This window comes from Phalacrocorax aristotelis, chromosome 18, assembly GCF_949628215.1.
Source record: "Phalacrocorax aristotelis chromosome 18, bGulAri2.1, whole genome shotgun sequence".
NCBI lineage: Eukaryota > Metazoa > Chordata > Aves > Suliformes > Phalacrocoracidae > Phalacrocorax > Phalacrocorax aristotelis.
Window position 1 is genome coordinate 12,649,691 of NC_134293.1, and position 25,148 is coordinate 12,674,838.

At 48.4% G+C, this 25,148-nt stretch overlaps 1 protein-coding gene across 1 annotated transcript; it reads left to right on the plus strand.

Moving 5' to 3' along the window:
• Positions 1–935: 935 nt before the first annotated feature.
• Positions 936–22,069, plus strand: LOC142066102 (myeloperoxidase-like). The gene is made up of 14 exons (XM_075113120.1): positions 936–1,015; positions 1,892–1,966; positions 3,541–3,634; positions 4,495–4,670; positions 6,214–6,337; positions 7,733–7,862; positions 8,981–9,187; positions 10,201–10,516; positions 12,995–13,155; positions 14,964–15,210; positions 15,598–15,768; positions 18,021–18,258; positions 19,875–20,098; positions 21,179–22,069. The coding sequence occupies exons 2-14, from the start codon at positions 1,894–1,896 to the stop codon at positions 21,199–21,201; spliced, it is 2,184 nt and encodes a 727-aa protein (XP_074969221.1). The 5' UTR covers positions 936–1,015; positions 1,892–1,893; the 3' UTR covers positions 21,202–22,069.
• The last annotated feature ends 3,079 nt before the right edge of the window (positions 22,070–25,148 follow it).

Sequence of the window (25,148 nt, forward strand, 5' to 3'; positions counted from 1 at the left end):
GGCACTGTTCAACCACTGCAGTTCCCGGAGTGCCCCACGCAGGCAAGAGTTCAGCTAATAGACATTCATTTAACCTACCCTGGGGGAATGCTGGCAGAGACTTGGGTGCTCTCAGTGTGTGCCGCTAAACCAAAGAGTTTCTGTTACAGAAGGAAAACACAACTGGAAAGCGCCATGAGGAGTGAGCTGAGGAGCAGTGCTGGTGAGCAGCTCTTTTGCCTGAACCAGCTTGTTCAGGCACATCACTCACCTGACCCAGCAGTATCCCACCGCCCTGCCTCACTGGCGCAGCTGTAACATGGCAAGGATTTGTCCATCAGCTAGATTTGCACTCAGACAGGGAGAGAGGCTTTGGCCAGGGGAAGAGGTGGTGATTTACCAGATCAGCTCCTAATACAAAGGCAGCTTGGGCAAGGACAAGACCCCACCTGAGCTGTCCTGTGCTCATGATCAGCAGCTGGAGGTTGGTGAAGCCTGTTCAAACCATCAGCCAGGTGCCTCATCCTGCTGCTCCTGTCTGTGCAGGGAAGTGCACAATGAGCAGCATTCATGGACCCTTCCAGACCACAACAGGGACATGGTGCAGCGTGGGTTAGGGAGGTGAGAGGGAGAGTCCTGAGCAGACACCCTTTATAGCTGGTGCCTCCGTAGGTGGATGTGAAGATGTCTTTTTTGACCTTTAAGAGCAGCAAAGGATGAAGAGCACCATGGGGGAAGGAGTCAAGACTCTCAAACCATGGCAAAGTGCTGCCTTACATCTCCCTCCCACAAAACAACACTGGGGAAGCTCTGCTTGAGCACCAGGCTCTGTGTCCAGGTGGATGCACAGGATCCTCCCTGCTAGGGAGCTGGGGAAGGAGGGGCGTGCTGTGCTGCCTTGGCCTCATGCACCCATGGGGGAGTCGCCAAGCCCCACGGGTCAACCCCGCTGGGGCGCCCGCCACAGATAACGCCCTGCTGCAGATAAAAGCGCAGGCGTGGAGGCGGCCGTGGTGAGGACAGCAGACGATTGCAGGTGAGAGCCTGGCCCACTGCACGCTTGCTTTCGCTTTCGTGGAGCTCTTTTTTCTGTACCGTGGGTGGAGGACTGTGGGGCTGGGGCTGTATTTGGAGCATCGAGCTGAGGTCTGCCCCTCCTGCTGCTTGTGTGATGGCTTCTCCCACCTTGCTCCAGGGCTGGCAGAGCCAGTCTCCTGGCACCAAGCAGAGCTCCTGGCACACAGCAAGGATGTGGCTGGACCGCATTGCTGCTGTCCCCAGGTGTTCTTCCACAGGGAATGGGTTTAGCTTGGCATTTAAGGTGGACTCTGGGCTACTTCGGTGGCAGCGCCATGGTGGGTTCTAAGCAAAGTGCAGTAGGCACAGCCCACAGCTCTGACCTTATTCTAATAGAGCTGATTGCTTTGGAGCAGCCTTGGGAGGTGAGTGGATCACCTTTGGATAAAAACATCCCAAATGTCTATGTGTGGAGGACCTCCCATGCTACCCTGGCTGGTCCCTCATCCCCTCCAGCTCTTCTAACCCCATGCACCAGCTCTCCCTGCACGCTCAGTGTTGCTGCCCAGGCTGCCCAGCAAGCTGCCTGCCTGCAGCGCTGGCAGTGTGTTCTGCGCCCTGCTCCCTTTTGTGTTGCCCCCACCCTCCCAAAGCCTGAGAGGGTGTATTCCCACCCATGCCTGAGGTCCCTGGGACAGGAGGCAGCTCCCTTTCCATGTGCCACTGCAAGGACCTGCCAGGCAGCACACTCGTGCTTGGGGAGCATTTCATTAGGAAGGGGGCACCTCGTGAGATCCCTTAACACATACCAACAGCAGTGTCAGCACTGACCTTTCCAATGCATGGCGAGATCCACAGATTCTTGGGTTTTTTCACTTCTTGCATTTCTTTGCAGGGATGAAGGCAGAAATCTTCCTGGGATTGCTGGTGGTCCTCAGCCTGTTCCAGGCATCTGTATCTTCTTCCTATGGTATTGCCCTTTCCTCAGGTTTTGCAGATCAGGGGCTTTTCTGAGTAGGAAAGATAAAGTTAAGTCTAGAAGAGCCTGAATTATTCTATTGTAAGCAGCAAAGTCCTGGAGAGGGGTCGGAAGGAGCATAGGCAGTTTGTATGTACTATGGTAGCAATCCTGGCTGTTTCACATTTTTATCAGTTAACGTCCTATCTGATTTCTTAAAATCACGTTAAAGGAGAGGTTAGTTGTCAGACCTGCTCCATCCCCACACTACAACAATCTCCCTCCCTGCACGCTGTGCGAAGTGGCGAGCGCAGCCTCCCCCAGGGGAGCGCGGTTCAGCCCTCGGGGCTGCAGTGCTGGCCGTTGCAGCTCCCGTACTGCATTCATGCTATTTTTTATGGAGGCTGAAAACTGAATTCCCCTCTTCTTGGGGGGAGGCGCGCCCGTTCCTGCTCTCAAAGTGAGGAATGAATTATTGTCTCTTTCTGAAGTGAACTCGCTTCAGCTGCTGCAGCATTTGATGAATCGGAGTTACCAGGGGCTGTGGAGTTTGGGGATGGGGCAATCATGCAGCGCTCTTCTAGCCCTGAATCACTGCTCCAAACATATAGAGACCTTTACCTGTTAATTAACAGTGTAAAAATTCTTATGGAAAATACATGCCTGACCTTTCATTTGTCTCAAATGTGGTCCAGGCGATAGTTTTTTTCACTGATTGTCAAAGGGGTGAACTCTGGGTTGATCAGAGAAGATATTTTTTAAAACCTGGGGAGAATTTGGAGATATTTGTGCCCTTCATGATGATTTCTGAAGTTTTCTTCTTCCCTAGAAGCTGTAGAAAAATGCTCTCACTCAGAGAAGCCCAGCAGGGGCTTTCCCCTCCTGTTCTGCGACCCGCAGCCAGCAGGCGATGGGGACACAATTGATTTTTGGGAGCTCACCCAAGCGGTGAGGGTGGCAGGAGGTTGCAGGACGGACTGGGGAAAGCAGTGGGGAAATCGGGCTGTGTATCGTTCTGCCTTGAGGTGAGGGGGATATATATGCGCTTTGGCCAGTTGGTGCCATGGGGAAGGGCCCAAACTCACCATAGGTGTAGTGGCAATGTGGCGGTAACCAACCTAGGATAAAAAGTAGAGGAGTAAAGACAGTGATGAGAAAAAACAGCAGACAAGAGCTCTTAATGCTTGCTGTGGCAGCCAGTTGTATCTGTGCAGGCTCTCTGAAGGCAACTGTGGCTGGAGGCACAGAAATAGGAGGAATCGCGTTAATTGGGATGGAAAATGTTGAAGAAATAGCAACTGCTCTCCTGTCAAACAGCACGAGGGACGATGCCTACATTTCTCACGGTGGCTATTTGAAGCCTCCGCTGATGGAGATACCCTTTTCATGCCTGGAAGTGACTCTCTCAGACTCCTCTGAGGCAGATACTTCTCTCCTTAGAGAACGAGCAGCAGCAATTACTTCCAGCACTGCTGTGCCAATAACCCTGGGTGCTGGAGGCAGGAAGAGAACCGCACTGCAGCACAGAGATGCTCCTGGGTGGGAGACAGTGCTCTCACCTCTGCTTTTTCCTTTCCCTTACTGAGATCTGCCAGTGGTGCTGTCAGACGCATCCCTCCTGAGCAGCGTGGACGAGGCCAAGCAGCTGGTGGATGCAGCCTACAAGCACACACGCAACCGGTGAGAGTCGGGGCTGGGGTCAGCTGCTGGCATGTGCTGCATGCCTTGCCTGCACTGCAGCGTCACTGGCTTTTCCTCCTCTCTCCAGCAGAGTGGGCAAGGGTATGAGGTCCTCCAGGAGCACAGGTGGGCTGTAATCCAGCATTTTGCCTGCCTTCACCCGGTTTTACACCACGTCTCCAGTTTGTTGGGTCACTAAGAGCTGTAACTCCGTCCTCCTCCATGCACGCCATTCGTCCCAGCTCAGTATTGCTTGGCTCTGTTTCATCCCTCAGAGTTACTCCAAAGACAACTAGAGCCAGCACAGGCTCCTGCTGCTTTCCAGTGGTTCCTTCCTATGGAGGGAGCGCGCTGCTGTAGGCTGTAGTGAGGACATTTTGTGGGATCTGACAGGAGATCCCAGCTTTTGCCACCATGGCTTGGGCGTGTATGGCTTCCTAGCAGCCCATATATATCCTCCTTCAGTAGCCATCCTCTGAAACCCCTTGCTGGCTTAGGGACCTCTGCACCTGAGAGGAGGCTTCAGCAGCATTAAAACAGGGTGACTTGGAGGTGTTTGAGACCTCTGGATGGAGACTGGCATCTGCAGGCTTTGCTGAGCTGGATAACAGTTGAGTGAGGTTTGGTTGCCTCAGGAAGGTGAAGACCTAAGATTTGCCTTCTGGCAGGTGGAACTGGGCAATTTAAGATCTCTTCCAGCCACCGTGCAGGGAGGTAGATGACTCTGCCTTTGTTTGCAATTCAGACTAGTAAACATGCCAGGAGAGCTGGGGTGCCCAATGCTTAGCTGTGTAACCTGCCAGGACTCTTGGCTTTGCCCCATTTCAGTCTTTCAGATTTTGTTTTATTCTCCCTTGCAGCATAAAGGAGCACCTGCAGAAAGATGTCTTGACCCCAGTAGAGCTTCTGGGATATTTCAAACAGCCGGTGGCAGGGACTCGGGCTGCTGTTCGGGCTGCAGATTACATGGAAACCGCCCTGACCCTCCTCAAGGAGAAGCTGCGAAGGGCTGTGAGGGGGGACTTCAATGTCACAGGTAGGGATCTCACTTTGCTGGGAGGAAAGTAGAAGAGGAAGATACGGGACTTGGTCACTGGGGCTTTGTGGAGCTTGGGAGGAAGGAATGAAAGGGTGTTATGATGCACCACAAATCAAATCCCTCCCATGCAACTGCAGTGAGGCAAAGTTGAGTTATTTTTCCGTGCTCTTTTTCCATCTTAAAAAATTATTTGGGGGTTTATCGGTTAATGACAGTGGCTTGTGCACTTCCCTGGTACTTTCTGCAATGCAGTGGATTATGTACCAACAGGTCAAAGCTTGTAAGACTGTGCTAGATAATCTTCTTTTGCTTGAGAAGGGAATGAGCAAACACAAGAGTGAGGATGTGACTCACAATAGCTCAACCCCAAGGGAAGCAGTTTTTCTGCCAGTCTTCAGCCAGCAATAGTCAAAGTCAGTGCCAGATTGTTCTGCATCAGGAAAGGGATGTTCTGAGAAAGGCACGAATGGAGAATGGGAACAGAGCAATGTGAAAGGATATTTCAGCACGTGTCTTGAAGGAGCAACATCCTCCATGAGGTGGCAGTCCTGGCCTCTCTTGCTGGGAGCAAAAGGCAAATTAGGGGCAGTAGGAGAAACAGTTCAGGGATGCACAGGGAGGGCTCCTGCCATATGAAGATGAACTCATGGGGATCCCCAGCATTACAGCAAAGCACTGGCAGGCTAAGACACACATCTTGGGGTGTTCCAGCATCACTCCAGCATGGAGTGAGTGGGAAGAGGGAGGCAGGGCTGACTGTGCTCGGCTCCAGCCTCTCCATCCAGGAGTAATGCTCCAGCACCACTCCCAGATGCTCCCACCACTTCCCAGACCATCCGGCTGCCACCTCTCATCTGCCTGCCTGGGAGGCAGCAGTGGCTTCGTAAACCACGCTGTGACCCTAACTGTTGGTGGCAGCAGTGACTAGGAAACCTCTAAGGGACTCAGGATGCGGTGTGTGTTAGCAGCAAAAGCTAAGAAGGCTTTGCTGGTTGAACTCAGCTACTTATCTCCCATGCATGGGAAAATCTGCACGGTGGAAATGCAAAGCCAGCATCCCCTTGAGCTGCCCTGATGGTTTCTTCTCCAGGCAGCTCTGACCAGTGGTTATACACACTGGTGGCTGCTTCACAGGGGAAAAAACTTGTAACACACCACTAGGGTGACTGTAGCTGTTAGCAATTTATGGTGGAGATAAAAAGGGAGGGGAGAGGAAGGAAAGAGGATTGCTAATGCTAGAAAATCGTTCCACTGCTGCACGGGACTCACCTGTAACTGTAAATAAGATTTGACCACAACTTTGTTGGGTTGAATGCTTTCCAAACCAGAAAAAGCAATCTGTTGCTCTAGAGAGCATCCTCAGCACACCCTTGAGGAGGAATACCTTAAATGACAGCCCCTTGCGCTCTTCCGCATGATACTGTGATAAGAAACCATTTCAAGGGTACAAGAAGGAAAACCTTTTCCTGAGCCTGGGAGGCACCACAAACCCAGCAGGGCCAGTATGTTCCTGGATGTTTATTCTGTTGTTACCTGGCAGACTTGCTGACACCAGCTCAGCTGGGGATGATTTTCAAGGCAAGCGGATGTGACCAGCAGGGTAAGAAAATAAATTGTGACACTTCTCATCACTATCGAACGATCACTGGCGAGTGCAACAACAGGTGAGGGGGCTGTGTCAGCAGAAGGATGGGTGGATGGGTCCTCCATCAGTAGAACTAGACCCACATCCCCAAGGATGATCCGTGTAGGATGCCTTCATTAGGGTTTTACACACCACAGTGTTGTTTCCTACATGTGTGGAGCTTTTAATTACAGGCTTGCTTCAAGGGTTCTTGGTGTTGTACATGAACTAGTTCTTTGGCCAAAATGTGAATAGCTCTATGTTAGGGACTGACTCTCCAGCCCAGGGTCTCTGTCATCAGGCTGCATCTTTCTTCTTTCGCCTGGGCTTTCTCTGGCTTTGCCCTTTTGCAGGGTCTCAAAGGGCTTCATGACCCAAACCCATACTGGGGCATGATCTGGCCATCTCCCTGCCCCACACTGTGCGTAGGAGGAAATCTGGGCACACGGGCTTGGAGGAAGCACCTTCTGCCTGTCCCATGATTGGACAAATGGAGGGGCACGACTGAAATGTGAGAGACAAGGGAAGCTGTGCTAAACAGTGGAGTGTTTTAAATGGGACAGCGTAGGAGCATTCCCCATGCCTCCCCTGTTACTGAGAACCTGGTAGGCAGAGCACCTCCTGGGAGCACCTCAGGCAGAGGAAGGAGCTCAGGCGGTTCTGCCTGCCTAAGCCATGCTTTAGCCTGCAGGTATCTATATAAGTAGGGAGAGAGCTACCTGCCTCCTTCCCTTTTCAGACAGCAATGTCTTTATTCAGGAGGGGGATCTAGGCTCTGGGATAAGGACAGGTCCATCACACCTGAACCAGACCCTGAAGCCCTGGAGAAGGTGGGCTCAGCTGTGCCCTGTGCTCTGTGTCCCTCCTTTGCTTGGCCCTAGGCAGGGCTATACCCATGGTGTATGACAGACAACCAGAGAACGCATCTTATACATGCACTCCAAAATTAAATATATTATGAGTCTAACTAAGGCTTTAATGGGCTAATTGAACTATAATAACCACTTAGTCCAATTACAGCATAGTAACACAATCCAAATCACTGCATGTCTATTAAGGATCACTGGTAATAATATTAAATGAACAGGAATAAGTCTCTGCCCCTTTTCTCTGATGTTAAGCTTTCACCCTTGTTTTCCATCCATGGTCTGAGGTTGAGGGCCCTTCTTCAGGCTGGCCGACACAAGGCGTCACCAGCAACCTGAGTTTTTGCTTGGAAGAAGCTGAGGCTTGGTGTGCATTATTACTGTTGTTGTTAAACCTGAGGTTTATTGATCGCACCAAACCCGTAGGGCTGCAGCAGCTCCCTGACCGATACACATCGCTGTACGGTGCCATTCCAAGGTTCCTGTCTCTCTCCACATCCATGAGCTCTTGGCCCTGCTGTGATCCTAATGACACTGATAGTTTGCTGTTCTTCCATTTGCTCTGGCAGGAGAAACCCATCACTAGGAGCTTCAAACAGAGCCCTGGTCAGATGGTTGCCAGCAGAATATGAGGATGGTGTGTCAGTCCCCCACGGGTGGACAGAAGGAAAGCGTTTCTCTGGATTCCCCTTTCCACTGGTAATGTTTGTAACAGTCATCTGAAAATGTAGCATCAGGGCTTAGGGATTGCCAGTCCTTGGATAGATCTCAGGCGTCAAAGTGCACGTCCACCAACCAGCACAGAGGTGATCAGGAGGAAGAAGTTAAATTCACCAACTTCAGGTTGAGCACGTGAGAATCTCCAGGGTGATCTAACACAAATGCTTTCTAACTCACTTGCTTTCAGGAAAAGCAAAGAAAATTTAATCTGATTACTGCAGAAGCAGGGGATAAAGAAAGAATTGCACAATGTGTTCTTTTAAATTAAGTGCATTTAAGCCAAAGTAATTTACTCACCTTTTTTGATTTGGTTTGTGGAAGCTAGTTGTCTCCTGAAAAGCAGTATACCAGAGAATAAAATGAACAAGTGAATCTCCAGAATGAAAAATATCCAGCTAGCAATTCTGTGTGTGGGTCCATGGGTATGGCGATCTGTGCGGAGGAGTGTGGCTGCCGCGATGCCTGGACAGGAGCAGGGACACTGTGATGTGGTTTCTCATCACTTGGGCTTGGTGCAATGACAGCACTAATGAGGAGCTCTGCAGTTTTCTGGGTTGGGTGCCTTACGCTCATGCTTTCATTGTTCTTCCTAGCTCTGCTCTACAACACAGTGTCAGGGCTTGAGCAGAGTTTTGATGACTTTTTCTACAGTAATACATGGAGGAAGAATTGGTGGGGGAATGGCAATGGACAGGGAAGGGACAAGAAGGGAAGAGGGCTTCGGGAGAGTGTCCTGCTAGGAGTTAACTGAGATAACTTTCAAAAATTCCTAAAGACTGTTTTTTTCCACACTTGTATTTCAAATTGGTCTTTTAAAGTCTTTTGCCTCCCTTTCCCAGGCTATTCAGTATGGCTCTTGCTTAGCTGCTTCCAGGAATAACCTTGGCCTAGAGGCTCAGAAGCCTGGCTAGAGCCAGCACCATGTAATGCTCAGCAAAGGGGGCTCTCAGTAATGCCTTCCAACTCAGACAGAGATTGGGTTTTTTTCTGTGGTGCATAAGGAATGCCTTGCGAATTTTTGCTGATGACCCTACGAACTTGCACCCATTCATGCTAGTAATTTCCTAACGCACATGTTTTGCCTTCATCCCCTGCAGGTTCGAAAAGTGTCAAATGAGATTGTCCGCTTCCCACCTGGGCAGCTCAGGATGGACCAGCAGAGATCACTCATGTTCATGCAGTGGGGCCAGTTTATTGACCACGACCTGGATTTCAGTCCAGACACCCCCGCTAGAGTCACCTTCAGTGGCAAGGTGGACTGTGACACCAGTTGTGTCAAGCAGCCCCCTTGCTTTCCCATCAAGGTACAGCCAGCCTTCTTCTTGTAGGGAAGAAGGGGAGAGGGTATCTACCTTCCAACCAGGAGATGTTGGTGGCTCCCCCAGTCCTTGGCCACAGAGTGACATCCTCACAGTGCAGGCCGAGGGGGTCAGACTGCTGTCCGTAAGGTGGTGGTGCTGGGTTCCAGGGGCTGTTCCCAGATACGTCAGGCACAGTCACAGCCTGTCTTTCCCCCCGTTACCAACCATTTACCCATCTCCTGCAGTGAGGCAGCTTTGCTTTGGGGGTGTGGTGCAAGGCGACATGGGCGATGCCTAGATTATAGTAAATGTGTCAGAGACAGGAGCTGATGCATGTCACTACCCCAGAAAGCCCATGCCTATTTGATGGTTAAATGCTCAGTAGTGCATGGGGCAAGGAAGTGATGAGCATCTCTCAACAGGGGCTAAGGCATTAGTATAATAGTCACATTACAGCCTCCACTCCAGTAAATGCTTAATGACGTACATATCCGTGCTGCAGCCCTGCTCTCCTGCCTTTGAAAATGTACTGCAGCTCTGGCTCTCCCATGTACCCGTACTTCCTCCCAAGGAAAACTGTGAAGGGATGGAACATCACTGAGTATTTGCCCAACACACATTTGGCAATGCAGGCAGAGTCACAGGTTCTGGATGACAACTGTCCACAATGTAAATACGGACACTGGACTCCAACATGAGATAGGAACACCTGAGCTTTAAAGATTCAATCTGATATGTATCTATTCTGGGGAAAAAGTTTAAGAATCCATAGGACTTTATGGAAATTTAGGCATCTCCAGGCTTTCATGCATGTTTGGGACTTGGGACTCCTAAAATAACATCTCTGCTGTCAATCTGTCCCTTCATATCTGGGATTTATGACTGATCTCCACACTGTCTAGCATGGGGACTGTCTTTGAAATGGCTCCTGCCTGACTTTTCTTATGGCTGTAGTATCACAGTGTAGTTTCTACACCCCTGAACTGGTGATGAATTATTCTTTTATCTTCCTGCAGATCCCACCCAATGACCCACGAATTAAAAACACAAAAGATTGCCTTCCTTTCTTCCGCTCAGCTCCTGCTTGTACCAGCGGCAGAGCAATTCGGGATCAGATCAACGCGCTCACCTCCTTTCTTGATGGCAGTGTGGTGTATGGCAGTGAAGTGCCTTTGGCCAACAAACTGAGGGATCGGACCAGCCGGCTGGGCTTGCTGGCTGTTAACAGGAATTTCACTGATCGGGGGAAGGCATATATGCCCTTTGACAGCTTGCGGAGGGACCAGTGTCTTATAGCTAGCAGGAGCGCTAAAATCCCTTGCTTTCTTGCAGGTAAGTTGGGTGCTGGGACCCTGAACCCTGAAATCCAGAGTGAATGATTCCACCAGCTCCCATTCACGTTTTGTTTTTCTTATTTAAGTAGGAAATGGAGCATAGCAAAACATCATGAAAGACTGAGACAGGCTGCACTAGGTAGGAGAAAGGTCTTCACTGTCTCCAGGACTTCTTTGTGACTATATGCCTAGAGCGAAGCTGCCCCATCTGTGCTCAGCAGCTTTGGGGTAGGGCCCAGAGAGCACAGGGGGCTGCTGGAGGTGACCTGGGAGCCAGTGCCCCAATGGAGCCGAGCAAACGCAGCAGTAGCAGACTGGCCTTGAAGGCGTGGCTTGTCCTTACTTGTCATTTGGTGGCTGTCCCTCTTCCATCAGAATGGATACAGGTGTGATTTTGCTGGGCTGGGTCACCTCCATGAAACATTTGCCTGTGCTTCTGCGCATCAGTGCTTCTGTGGCACTGTGAGAGGAGCTTAGATCCCAGCTGGACTGAGAATGAGGCTAACCACAGGCCAAGGTGACCTTTTAAGATGTGTCTCTACCACTGAGAACGCTGGGGGTGCACTGGCAGCACACTGGCCAGGACATCAGCACAGGCCTTCAGTCCATTAAGACAGCCTCCTGCTCCATTTATCCTTTGTCATGCTTTTGGTGTCCTCTTGACCACTTCTTCAACCCAAAACAACTCCTTTCATCCTAGTCAGCCTCCCAGATCCATGCTTCCCCTCCAACCAAAACACTGCACAGATACCGCAACATTCTCATCTGCTACTGTTTGCTGTCTTCTCCTGTCCCTATCACAGAGAGACAAAACAACTGACCTCTTGGAGCCCTGACTATTGCTCCCTTCTCCCTGGCTCCTGCTGGTGAGCACCAGGATGTTGCCACAAGACCACAGGACCCGAGAGAGGGATGTTTCTGATAGACCTTGTGAAGTAGTGTCTCGCTCCCTGGTCCTTCTCTTTCAGTGAGGTAACTGCTCACCCCCTGGCTAGCTGCTGCTGGCTCTGGCCACACGGGGCTGCTCATGGCACTGCCAGAGAAACCTTGAGGGCACCTCAGATCTCATCAGCTGTGGTGGTGATTTCTATTCTCTTGACCCCCTACATATCTGGCCCAAGCTCCTCTGGACAAGATCCCCATGGTCCTTGGATACCGTCAGGACCTGGTTGTGGGACTGGTGGGAGAGCTGATCTTGGTGTCATCCTCCAGGACCCTCCTTTTGAGCTGTTGATGTTTTATGTTTCCTTCAGCCTCTCACACCTCTCTGTCTGTCCAGCCTGTTGTTCCATGTTTTCAGCTGCTTCTCCAGATCTGTGCAGGTTACTCCATGGTGAGGACCACACAGGACCTGTGGCTAAAGGCAGATGCCCAGTGAGAGGCAGAACAGGCGGGTGTATCGAATGCTTCCCCAGGTGGGCTCCCAGCTAGGGGCTGCTGGAGCAGTTGCTGTTCCCTAGCTGGGGACACGGACATCAATGAATTTATAGTGAACAGTTCAGGCTGGCTCGGAAGCTCCTTTGAAAATGCAGCGTCTTATTTGTGACTTTTCCGGTCAATGAGAACTGGGCAAATTTTGCATGTGCAGTTGCCTAACAGGGTTCAGCGATTTCCTACTGGAGCTCTGTTGGAAGCCCTGGGTGGATGCGTTCTTCTTGTGAAAACCTCACAGTGCTTCTTTTGTTTCTTCTTCCGCTGTCTCTTACAGACATCCTTTGACAGTAAATGAAAAGGGCTCTGTGATGAATGCAAGAGCAAATCCCTCTATTTACTATGGGATTAGGGGACTACATACAACATATTTGCTTTTCGCTGAGTGCCTCTTTATATCCTCGTCACCTGCTTGATCTTGGGTTTCCTGCCCTAGATGTCTGAAGAAGGATATAAGTTTTCATTGCGATGTCATTTGTAATTTATTCCTTCAAGTTCTGACTCATTTTGCTTATACTTTAACTCACCAGAGAGCTTAATTGTGACTGTCATCTTGCTTTGGCTGTAGTTTCGGCTGGTTTGAAGGATGCCTTCTGGCTTTCAGAGAGCCCCGGCCATCCTGACTTCCCTCTGCCCATTTTAATTTCTGTCTTGAGCTGTAAGACTTTTTCTCACATATGGGACCGTGGGGAACACCTGCTTGTATTCAGCTTCTTAAGTTAATGCTCCTAGCCCTTATCTGAGAAAAATAAAACAACCCGTCCCGATCTCTCTGTGATGCTGAGCACAACCATGGTGGCACCTTGGCTTTTGCTGCCTCAGCAGAAATCTTCAGTTTCACTGGTGCTCTCCAACCCTCAGGGCCCAGATCCTGGTTTCCTTCTCCTGTGTGTTTCTTGCCCATCTTCTTCGCAATGCAGATATTGAGACATCTAAACATTTCTCCGTGTATGCTTCCCAATGTGACATTCACCTCCTTCCAGTGGGAGGCAGCCAAGCAGCAGGTCACTGGCAGTACAAGTCTGCTTACTTGTGATACTCCTAGGTGATTCTCGAGCAAACGAGATGCTGGAGCTGGCGTGCATGCACACACTCTTTGTGCGTGAGCACAACCGCCTGGCTAGAGCGCTGAAGAGACTAAATCCCCACTGGAATGGAGAGAAGCTCTACCAGGAGGCACGAAAGATCCTGGGTGCCATGATCCAGGTACCAGCCACCGTGTCGTATGTCCTGACTCTGCTGCCTTGTCTTGCATTCTCACAGAATTAACGTGGCCTTTGTTAGCGTGGGGTGTCCAAAGGGTGCAGTATTTTGGGGTGCAAATGACCAAATTCTTTCCACCAGCCCCTGTCATCTAAAAAATCACACAGAGATACTTGAAATAACAAGCACAGGGGTCCCTGTACTATTAAATTTCCAAATTGCTTGATGGGTTTTTAACGGCACATTTTTGTTTGGGAAACATGGGGACAGAAAAGTTTTTCTAACCAGTGTTTGGTATAGGATAAAATTGGTACTGGAGATTTGGATTAAAAATCCTCTGGGTTGTGAGTCTCCTCTCAAGAAGCCCCATGTGCTGGTGGTGCAACCAGCCATGGCATTCCTCTGTCCTTACTCCTTTGGGTCAGAGTCCCTCAGGACTATGCTGCACCACAGACTGCACTCTGAATGGGATCCTAGGGTCACAGAAATGTTTCTGTGCTTGGAAAGGAACTCTCAAGGTCTCTTGTCCAGCCTCTGGTTTGGAGTCAGACCAACTTCAAAGCCAGATGCGGTTTCACAGCCAACAGAAAAGGTCGGCTCCTATGAGAGAAGACAATGTGGGGTTTCCAAAGGCAGTGTTTAGTCATACTTAATTGGAAACCTGTCTTCTGAGTGGGCTCAACAAACAAACAAACAAACGAATAAAAAGCAGGCATATCAAAAGGTTTAAGTTTTTAAAACTGTCAATTTAAATATAGTATTGTTGAATAAACATGTTGGCTAAGCCAGTGTAGAGAGACTCAAACAATTGTACTAAAAACATTGTCTCTATCATCATGTTTATATCAACAATTTCATCTCCTTGCAGTTTTTCGGACAATTAAGACATTTTCCCCTACTGACAGAGAGTTTGATTTTTTCCAATTATATTGTGCAGCCTACTCAATATCCCAAAGACACACGAGGCATGGGTTGGAAACCTCTGCTATGGGAGGACTTACACAGCTGCCTGTGGGTGGTGATATCGTCTGTGCCAGCAGTGTTGATTTTGTCACCTGAGCTGTGTAGGGAGGGAGGGAGGGAGGAGGAAACGCAGGTCTACCTGGCTGGCAGGAATCCCCTCTACCTATAGAGGGAGGGAATATTTGGAGGATTTGGCAGGCTTTCATCTTGCTCTGACCTGCCAAGGTGTTGAGGCAGGGAGGAGTGTGGGGACACCTGAATGCCAAGTCCTCAGCAGCAACAGGCAGAGGGTCCTGGTGCACAGGCAGAGGATGAGCGTGGGTCAGGCACAAGCAGTGTCCTTGCTTCATGATGTTCCTGGAGCAGTAATGCCCACTTTGCATTTTCATGCAAATCACTGCCTGTCCATGCAAATCTCGTTACTGCTAGACAGTGTAGAGCTCCCACCATGCATGGCTGGAGAAACCAGGGGCCCAGGCAGTGGCCTGGCGTGCCTTTGTCTGAGCCTGGAGCTGCACCACCTGTGGCATGGTACAATGGCCAGGTGCAGAAGAGGCTTTGAACCAAGGCCACAGAGCTGAAGAAACAAAATGTCACTCAACAGTGCCAGAAAGGATCCTCACCACACTGCCAGAGCAGCTGGGTGAAGGTCTGATGAGGTGAAAGAAAGGTTGGCCCTGGGGAGCCTCTCTGTTCCACATCTGTGCTAGCAAAATCTCCTACATAAATCCCATCAAAGAAGTTCAGCGTGACAGCTCCTGCAGTTTGAGACAGAGGCAATAACTTTGCTTCCGAAGAAACTGATGGCCAAGTAATTAATGATTCATGCTTTCCTTGTTTCCCCCTAGATTATAACCTACAGGGACTACCTGCCTCTTCTGTTGGGAACCAGTTTCCAGAGGTTGATTCCCAGCTACCGGGGCTACAATGAATCTGTGGATCCTCGAATATCCAATGTCTTCACCCTGGCTTTTCGTTTTGCTCATGCTTCAGTTCCCCCGACTGTTGACCGCTTAAATAAAAATTACAAGCCCATAGGTCCCAAAATCCAACTCAGAAATGCCTTCTTTGCTGTCTGGAGAATCATTAAACAAGGTAAAGCCTTTCTTGCACCTCTGCAGTGTATGTTTATTTAATTCAGCCTTTTCTGCCTTCTCTGGACGAGCTGCTGCTTCAACCAAATTTAAAAGCAGTTCGCATTAAATGTATTAAATGACCTTTGCTACCAGCCAGAGTTTTTCCCAACACAGCTGTTCTCTGCAGTCAAATGTGGTCCATCTTATTATGAAGTGTGCATTGCTTAATTGCTGTAGACTCTAAGAACATTATTCAAAGTATTTTCTTTTTAATTATTTAAGTGCAGGAAAATTGATTCTCTTGTAGTAGAAGCTTCTAATTAAATATGTGTTAAGTTCTCCTGAGCCTCTTACACACACATGTGTCATCCTGCACTGCTTACAAGTCCCTGTGTAACCCTTGCAGGTGGTATTGACCCCTTTCTCCGGAGCCTGATGGCTAATCAGGCCAAGTTGATGACACAGCAGCAAATGGTTGTGGATGAGCTCCGGGATCGGATGTTTGAGCAGGTTGAAAGGATTGGGTTTGATTTACCTGCTCTTAACATGCAGCGTAGCAGAGATCATGGCCTCCCAGGTAAGTCGACTGCGGCAGCAGAGCTTCCAAAGAAAAACAAGTGGAAATCAGGCAGTTCTGTGATTGAACATTGAGAAACAGCTCCAGCCAATGCTTGGCTGAAATTACTCTTTCCCAAACCTTTTCATCATTTCTGTACAACCATAGGTAAGTGGATAGGAGGTTGAACAATGAAGTCAGAGCCTGGGTGGAGCTGGAGGAGACAGGTGGAGGCACGTGGCCAGAAGAGCAGGGCATGCACACGGGCATTGCACAGACCAGAGTCACACACTCAGTAACTGACTCATTTGTTTAGTTGTTCAAATGGCAAAGTTGGGAAAGTAGTTCAGCAACAAGTCTACAGGATTGGAATTAGGGCCAGAAGTCCTCCACGGCTTCTCTCCAAGCATCTGTAGTGGTCCAGCCCAGCCACACGTGACTGGAAGAGCAGATCCCAATATGTGAGGAAAATCTCACTGTAATTTCTCTATAAAGACTGTGTCCCTGAAAAAAAGGCATGTTAGAACCACTCTCAGGGCTCTGCAAGATGCAGAAACAGTGTAATGGCATTGCAAGATGAACTTGAAAAATAGAGTGCTGATAGGACTTTACAGCTGGCTCGTGAGTGTGTTGTTGCCCAACAGTGTTATTAGCCTGGAGCTACTGTGTCAGCAACGTCCTGGGGGGTGCAGTAAGGCCCACTTTGAAACTGATGAAAAGTGTGCTGGATTCACAAGTTTTAAGCCTAGACAGAGGCTTTTCAATACATCCAGGTGCACAGTCAGGTCACAGGATTGCTCTGTCTTTGCTGTAACAGAAGGCTGTGATTTTTCCATGCTTTGTCTAGGAACACTATCGTGCAGAACCTGATCTGAACCACAAATCCTCAGTTTATAGCTTTGACTGCTGATCTGCTGCAGTGGAACTGACATGTATGTCTAGTGTGGATTTGTGTTTAGCTCCTAGCCTTTGGGTCTCAGCCCGCCCCCGAGTGCTACTGTACTCTTTGATGTTAGATAACCTATGAAGAGGACGACAGTAGCACAAGATCAAAAAGCTTCCTAATTCTTTTTCTGGTAAAGCAAATTCTCAGTCTCCTTGAATTGCTTGATAGTGGTGTCATCCAGGCACCATATGCTGTATCTTCTTCTCTGAATTCTCAGTTTTTAGACGTCCTGCTCACATCAGAGATGTACGCTGCAGCATCATCTCACTTCTGCACCTAACAGTTCACTGAGTTGGCAGGTAGGAGGACGCATTAGTGTTCCATAGAATTTTCCTCTACTTAAGCAGTCAATTGATAAGACAATTAGTCGCAAATTACTCTTTGCTGGGTATGTGTCCTGCCCACCAAGATGCAGAATAATGCACCAGTTGTGGTCCAGTGGATTTTCAGCTGTTTGCAGTACAGAAAAATTAGTCCATCTGGCAAAGTCCAGTGGCCCTCTCCCACCTGAAGTAACTTGGGCTTTGAGGAGATCCCCTGCAGTGTGGGATGACTTGTCCATGTGGCTAGAGAGGGACACAAGTGAGACCAGCTGTGGGGAAGTACTTGGCCACTATCCTGTTGTACAGAAAGAGGCAATATCAACATCTTGTCCAGATTCACTTTCAATGAAGGCAACATCAAAGAGTTTTATGAGGACCTCTCTCCTGTGGCTCTAGCTGAAGGTAGCAGAGACTGTATGCTCCCTGAGCTCCCTTTGGTTTCCTGGGTCACAGTGAAGATGAGACAGCCGTTAGGCATGCCCAGACCCTTCAGCTGAGCACCCACAGCACAGGGTTAGGAGTAGTCATGGCATACACAGGATCAGCTGCCTGAGCATAGGCCTCCTTTGTTATTTAAAATTCCCTGGGGTCACTCCTCTGGCTCTCTGCTGCACCTTCAGCAGGGCATGGTCTCTTGTAGTTTCTCAGTCACATCACCAGGAGGTTGTTTCAGACACCATGGCTCTGGAGCCGGTTCACAGGCACTGCTGAGTGGAACAGCAAAACGGCGCTGGAAGGTGGTGGAGCAACTTCCACTGGCAGAGATCACTTGCAAAGACATGGCCCTTTCACAACAGCAGTGAAATACTAGGTGGGATGGACTGGCTCTGGAGGAGTGGGAAGCCAATGACATTAACAGCCACAGAGGAAAATTTAGAAAAATATTTGAAACATATTGGGACCCTACCTGTGCCCCAGCTTTGGGAAAGAGAGGTAAAAATGTCTTTCCCAGGAGGAGGAAATGCATTACTGATCTATCTGCTCTGATACCCAACTACTTGCAGGTTATAACTCCTGGAGACAATTCTGTGGGCTCTCACAACCTTCTGGATTGAAGGAACTTGCTCAAGTGTTGAGGAATCGTAGCCTGGCAAAGAAGTTCATACAGCTGTATGGGACACCAAAGAATATTGACATTTGGATCGGGGCACTTGCAGAGCCCTTTGTGAAAGGAGGCAGAGTTGGCCCTCTCATGGCTTGTCTCATTGGCACCCAGTTCAGGAACGTTCGTGATGGGGACAGGTAAGAGAGGAGCTGGGTATTTAAACCCCAAAGGACAGAGGGAGACTGGAGGTTATGTGAATTTTTAATGCAGATTTGGAAACTGTTCCAGTTTTGCTTTTTTCTCATTACTCCTCCAAATGTTTCTTTCCCATTCTGGTGATGCTTTTGTTCCCTGTCTGAATGATGGTTGAGATCCTAGGCTAAGATCCCTTGGCAGCCAAGTGTTTTTGCTCTCAGCCCCTTCACTGCCAGTCACTACTTGTGCAAATTGGACTGCCCTCTCCATGCTGATGGGCCCAGTGTGAACATTTAGGCCCTTTTCCTCCTTCAGATAAGTGGTGTCAAGGAGCCCCATGTTACTGTGTGTTCCAACAGCAGCTCATTCCAGCAAAGGGAAATATATAACTACCTTAACAAGAAAAGCAGGTACAGCTCTAAAGGTGGGAAAACAGGATCTAGAAGGATTGACTTCATCAATCAGAGAAGAAGCCGTCAGGTTCAATCAGCCTAAATGGCTTGCAGTGACAGTGGGTGCTCAGCATCTGTTAATGTGGTGGGTCATGCTTTGGATAGTTTTGAAAATTTGCCTGCAGACCAAGGAATATTGCTGAAGGGCTAACTCACTTTCAGGCTTTGCAGGCAGTAAAAGAGATTAATCGTTCTCTCTTGGTTAAGTCCCAGCTCAGCCCAAGCTGCTTCCCCAGCACTGGCAGCAGCCCTGTCCCCTCTCTGGGGGCTGCTCCTTCCAGGCTGCTGTGCCCTGCAAAAGTCAAACATCTGTCCACCTTCCCATCTCCTGAGTTTGCAAGACACAGCTTTGCACCATCGCGGTGTCCTATGTCCTCCTCAGGGATCTTAGAGATGATTTTTCACTATTTCTCCTTTCCACCCCAGTTGTGAGTTTGACATGTAGCAGTGTTTGGGCTTCACTTGCACCAGGGTACAGGTGGGTTGGGCTTTGCTTGCCAGCCAAAATCATTTGAGCAGTGTTGTGCTTTCAACATACCTGAAGTCCTCCTTCTCCTTGAAGTTGCTCAGGGCCACCAGGTGCAGAAATGAGTTATGTGCCCCATTTTAAGCTGCATTTCTGAAGCAAGGTTCCTGTACTTACTAGCAGTATTGCTTGAAAATGGGATCATGACCACTGTTTCTGGGAAACTCTTCTGCCCAGAAAGGCTTACTATGAGCTCAAAACTCAGTATTGGGAGCTTAAAGGCAAATGCTCTACTGCACATCTAGAAACCCTATTCTTATGGCAGGATACAAGAACCCTTTTTTTTTTAAAAGGGGGTAATTATAGGGCTGGCTCCAGCATGGCAATCATGTGGATGTAACCACAGTCTGCATACAGTATGTGCAGACTCTTCTATTTGAAAGAGGGTGCCTGTGCCTCATTTGAGGGAACACAGGGCAAGGCTCTAATTCAGCCGCATTTTGGTTACATGTCCATGGCAGAAAAGCAAGTTAAATTATCCAGCTGGTGAGTCAGGGCTCTTGATTTAAATAACAGAAATTTAAATTTGTTCTTGGCAAAAGAAATGTGTTATCGGTGTTAATGGGACATAACATCGCAGGAGTCTTGAATGTGAAGAAGCCAGAAGGCAAAAATCTGCTGTGTCTTCTTTCTCCTGCAGGTTTTGGTGGCAGAACAGAGGGGTTTTCACTCCTCAGCAGCGCTTTTCACTGGCCAAAATCTCCTTGTCACGAATAATATGTGACAACACCCACATTTCTAAAGTACCAAGACATATCTTCCAGGCTAACAGATACCCTTATGGCTTTGTGAGCTGCAGCCAGATCCCAAAGCTGGACCTCAGCGCCTGGAAGTCGAAGAGGACTGAGGAAGTTACAGAGGAAGGTATAAGCTTCAAACAGCAGACAGTTCCTGCCTGCAAACGTGTGAGATAACCAGACCCCGAGGCTCTAAAACAGAGCTGCCTAACACAGGTCTGAACATGTTTGCCAGGTACATATCTAGCACGTGCTTAGGTACTAATTTCATCAGGTCCACTGTGAGTAGCTCCAACATGCGTTTTCTCTGGCATCGGCATTGCAAGACCAAGCTAAGCGCGCTGCTCTGGGATTTTTCTGATTAACAGAATTTTCAGTTTAGCTCTCCAGTGTCGATGCCTATGCTTTTCTGCATGGGCAGTGATGCCCAGATTGGGGAGGCTAGTCTTTCTGTCTAGGCAGTTCATTTGTCTTTTGCACAGCTCTGAGCAGGCTGTCAGCACATCCTGGTCAGACCAAAAGCAGCTCTGCACTTGAGTAGAGATTCCCACTTTATGGAAGAAGCTGTAGAGTGTGACTTCTGCTAGGAAAGGTTTTGCCCATATTTGCAGTATTTCCCTCAGCTGCCTTCAGGATTTGTAAAGTTCTTGAGGTTTAATGCTTTTCTTCCAAAAACGCTCTCTGAAATCCCTGGGAAGTAGATGGAGGCAAGATCGGCTCTCCCCTGGGAAAGTGGGCTGCTTCAGTGCCTTAGGGCCATGCCTTTTCCTAACAAAGCATTGTATGTCCTTTGCTGTGGTGGTCAGGCCCTGCCCTGCTCTCGTGCCAATATCCAGCCTGTGAGAAGGAACAAACCTCTGCAGCTAACAGCAATCATTAGGAGCTCAGACAACTCTCTCTGCAGTCAGCTCCCATGTTTCAGGAGGATGGTGCGTTAGATTCTCCACAGGGCTATGGGATTATCAGTTTGAAAGTGTGGCAGGGTACAACCATAGACACCATCTCATTGGTGCCAAAAAACTGAAACTTGTAGGATCCTGTAGTTAAGGAGGGATCCCTGGAGGTCTTTGGAGCAATCAGGACTAGTACCAAAGTTATTGGTTCCTCTTTTCCAGCTTAACCTATGGAAATAAATCACACAAGATAACAGGGCACTATGGCATATCCTTTTCTTTTTTGTTAATACACTGCTTTTTATGTCCTGTAGAAGAAGCATCTGGTGAATTTTAATGCTGAACATTGAGGATTCCCCAGAAGTCCAGACTTGGGAAGCTGTTGAGATTGATTTTTTTTCTTTTTCACCCTGTGTATGCTTTTACTGCCTGAAATGTTTGAGCATGATTGCTGTCATTTGCTCAATTTAGATTGCATGAAGCCTTTTCAGTGAGATGGAGTCCAGACATGAAAAGATGTCCCAGATCTGCACAGATCACTCAATATCACAAACCAAAGCAAAAGGAGTTATCCAGAGACTGACTCCCAATCAAACCAACTTGGGAAATTTCACATACACTGTTTTTCAGTAAGCTTTACTGTCAAAAACATGTTTTGGACCCTCCTTTCAAGGTTTCCAACCTACATAGAAAGAGAGGGGCACTGGAATGAGGGGCACTGCTTACTCTTGCGCTCCAATTTTTTTTGCTTAAAAAAAGTATGAACTTCAGTTTCCAGAGAAAAATCTACTCATTTCATGGTGACTTTGAGTGAAGCAGCAATATCTGTCATGCACCCCCAAACAGACTTGTTTGAAATGGCACATTTCAGCTTTTGCTTGAATATGGAATGAAGAAATCGTCCACATGGAAGAAAGATGTTCTTTCGTCTTTTTTTGCTCTTAGTCCAGAATGCCTAAGGCATCATCTAGTGTGATGGAAAACTGTGACAAGTTATTCCTGCATCCTGTCGGTGTACAGGTGATGGGATGTGTCCTGCAAAGATAAGAACAGTCTTAAAGCACAAGAAAGTAAAAGCTAATCTAGCCTTACTCCACCTTTGTCCCCTCAATATCTTATCTTGAAAGACATCAAAGTTGCTTTCTCCTTCCTCTGTGATTTGCTGTGTTACTGCTGTTGATCAATAAATTGCAATTTTGAGCCGAGGCCAAAATGTTCCTTGCACATTGTAAAAGGTGCAGTAACCACAGGTGAGTGGAGGATGGTGATAAGTTTTGTATGGGGATATTGGACAAAGCAGATTCAAGAACCTGTGTATTTTTAACAAAAGAAGATATTCATTGCTGAAGTCTCTGACCCATACTTCTGTGTCGTGTGGTGCTATGAAATATTCCTCAGAGAAAGGGGCTGGCACAGGATTTAGTTCCAACCAACACTTGACAATAATCTACACCATATCATCCCCAAAATGGGAATAATCCCCATGGGGTCTTCAGAGAAAAAGAACAGGCATAAATAACGACTTCTGACTGCACTTGGCTCGGCGGAGGGGTGATGCTGGGGCTGCGTAACACCCCGGGTGTGTAGCTGATAAACATAAGCCTGGACACGTTTTGAAGGCAGCAAGCATGCAGGCTTGCCTTAGCAGTGGGTTGAAGCCCACTGTTTCTTGGGTAACTTCCTGGTGCTGAGAGCTTCAAGGGAGCCAACAGATTTGATGAGTGTGAGGTGCCTGACTACATGGGCACTGTGTGTCTCAGTCTCTCTAGCTTTAGTTTTCTAGTGTTGTCTAACTCTAATGTCTGCACTTCCAGCATCTGTTCAGCCCCTTGGGGACAGAGGAGGTCTCATTCATTACCTTTTGTCTTCATCTATGAACTTTAGGAGGAGGAAAAGACTGGCTCAAAATCACCCATGATCTTTCTGCATGCACTAAGCACAGAGCACCTGGGGTTTTTTTTTTTCCAATTTTAGCTGAAAAGGATGAAATATGGAAAGTTTAATCTAGTTTATCAGCTTGATTACCTAATCAAACCCTTGAAATTCGTGTATGGCAGGATGGAAGCTGTTGCAATAGGACTGCCCGGAGTATGCCTTCCCTGGCCATGGAGCCTCTGGGAGAGGGAACACAATCTGCAAGAGCTGAGATGGGATAGTTTGCCCTGCTCAGCCTCTGCTGCTGGTTTCAGAAATGCAGCTCTCCCTCCCAGCTCTGTTGGGGCCTCTCATTCACTTTCTTTCCCATCTGCAGCCTCTCCAGCTGTTTCAGCTCTGGGAGTGGTTGTCCATCCTGAGTCTGTCTTGCTCAGGACCTTCTCCCAGTGATGACTATACTTCACTTGAGTGGAGGCCTACCTAGGTGGTCTGTGGGCTGGAGTACAACATGTACAAAAGAAGGCTGAGGAAGACAGATTTGCTTAGTCTGGAGAAGGACAGAGGGAGGGTGATTTCTATTCAGTCTTCGACTTCCCAGTGAGTAGCTATGAAGCCAGATGTTTTTTGGAGGCACACAGTGAAAGGATAAGAGGTAATAGACATGGGTTGCAACAAGAGAAATTCCCGTTAGACAAAGAAAAACATTATTCCCCATGACGGTGGTGCAATGCGGACACAGGGACCAGAGGCCTATTGGGATCTGCATCCTTGGAGATTCTCCAAACTTGTCTAGATAAAGCCCTGAGCAAGCTAATCTGCTTTTGGAGTTAACCTTGCTCTGAGTAGCTGGTTGGACTGCAGACCTCCAGGGGTCCCTTCCCACATCAGTTCTTCTGTGATACAGTGATAAACAGATTTATTTGCCAGCCCACAGTTCACCTGGCTGTGCTCTACCCCCTTGGATGCAAGTCCTATAGCACAAGCTATTCTAGCCTGTCACATTACGTTTCTGTCAGGGCTGTCTGAATGCCATGGAAATCTTCATGAGTCAGTACACAATTACTTGCAGGAACTCTTCTTCTCCTGTCATTATGAAAATTTACAGCTATGTCTTTACTCATAAGTAGGTATCCGAAGCTAATCTGTGCCTTGTAAAACTGAGTGATGCATGAATTCATCAGGGAGCTGCAGCTGGAGCGTGATAAATAGAGTTTCCTCAGTCTTGATGACCCATCTGTAATATAACTACTCTGGAATCCCTCTGACGTTTTTAGTATCAATGTTAATGCCTCTTTTTAACTGTGTAGTTACTGTATGCACTAGATGAGTTCCCTTCAGTACTGTTCTCCTTTTGAAGACTGGGTGGCTGATGTGGTCCTTGGCACTGAGCAGTCCCAACACTTTGCCCTTTGATAGCTTGTTCCAGTCTGTTCCAGTGGAGATATTTCTGCCAGCACTTTCCAGTGGGAATTGCTCCCATTTCAGAATCCAGTCCTCTCATTTTGTCCTGAAATCATTGCTTCCGCATTAAGTCAGTTGTGTTCTTTAACTTAAGCAACTCTTCTCTTTCACCAGCGTTGCTGTATTGAAGGCCATTTTCTTCTGAGCTTTCATTTGCTTACCATGAACAAGACAATTTTCTTAGCCTTTTCCCATTAGATTAGATCACCTTCCCTGCCTCTACCTCTGTCTACTGGCTGATGTGTGGCTTTGCAGAGTTGGTGAGTAGAAGAGTCATTAAAGCTGCCTGATGAAAGCTCATGATACGAGAAAGCCCCTCCTCTCCCTATCTAAGATTCACTTAGATTGGGCCAGGCTCTGTAAAGAGTGCAAAGACCCAGGGGCAAAAGGGACTCAACTGAGCATGGATACATTTAGTCTGGAAACTGGGAGCTGTAGTTTCTGAAAATGTCTTACAGGTTAGGCAAGACCTGACTACTTTTGAAATGGAATCATGATGGATCTGTCATAGAATCATTAAGGCTGGAAAAGACCTCTAAGATCATCAAGTTCAACTGTTAACCCAACACTCCTAGGCCTCCTAAACCATGTCCCAAAGTGCCACATCTACACATTTTTGCTCTACACCACCTCTCTGGGCAGCCTGTCCCAATGCCTGACCACTCTTTCAGTAAAGAAATTTTTCCAATCTAAACCTCCCCTGACGCAGCTTGAGGCCATTTCCACTCATCCTAGTGCTAGTGACTTGGGAGAAGAGACCAACACCCACCTCGCTACAACCTCCTTTCAGGCAGCTGCAGAGAGCGAGAAGGGCTCCCCTCAGCCTCCCCTTCTCCAGGCTAAACCCCCCCAGCCCCCTCAGCCGCCCCCCAGCACACTTGTGCTCCAGACCCTGCCCCAGCCCCGCTGCCCTTCTCTGGACACGCTCCAGCCCCTCAAGGCCCTTCT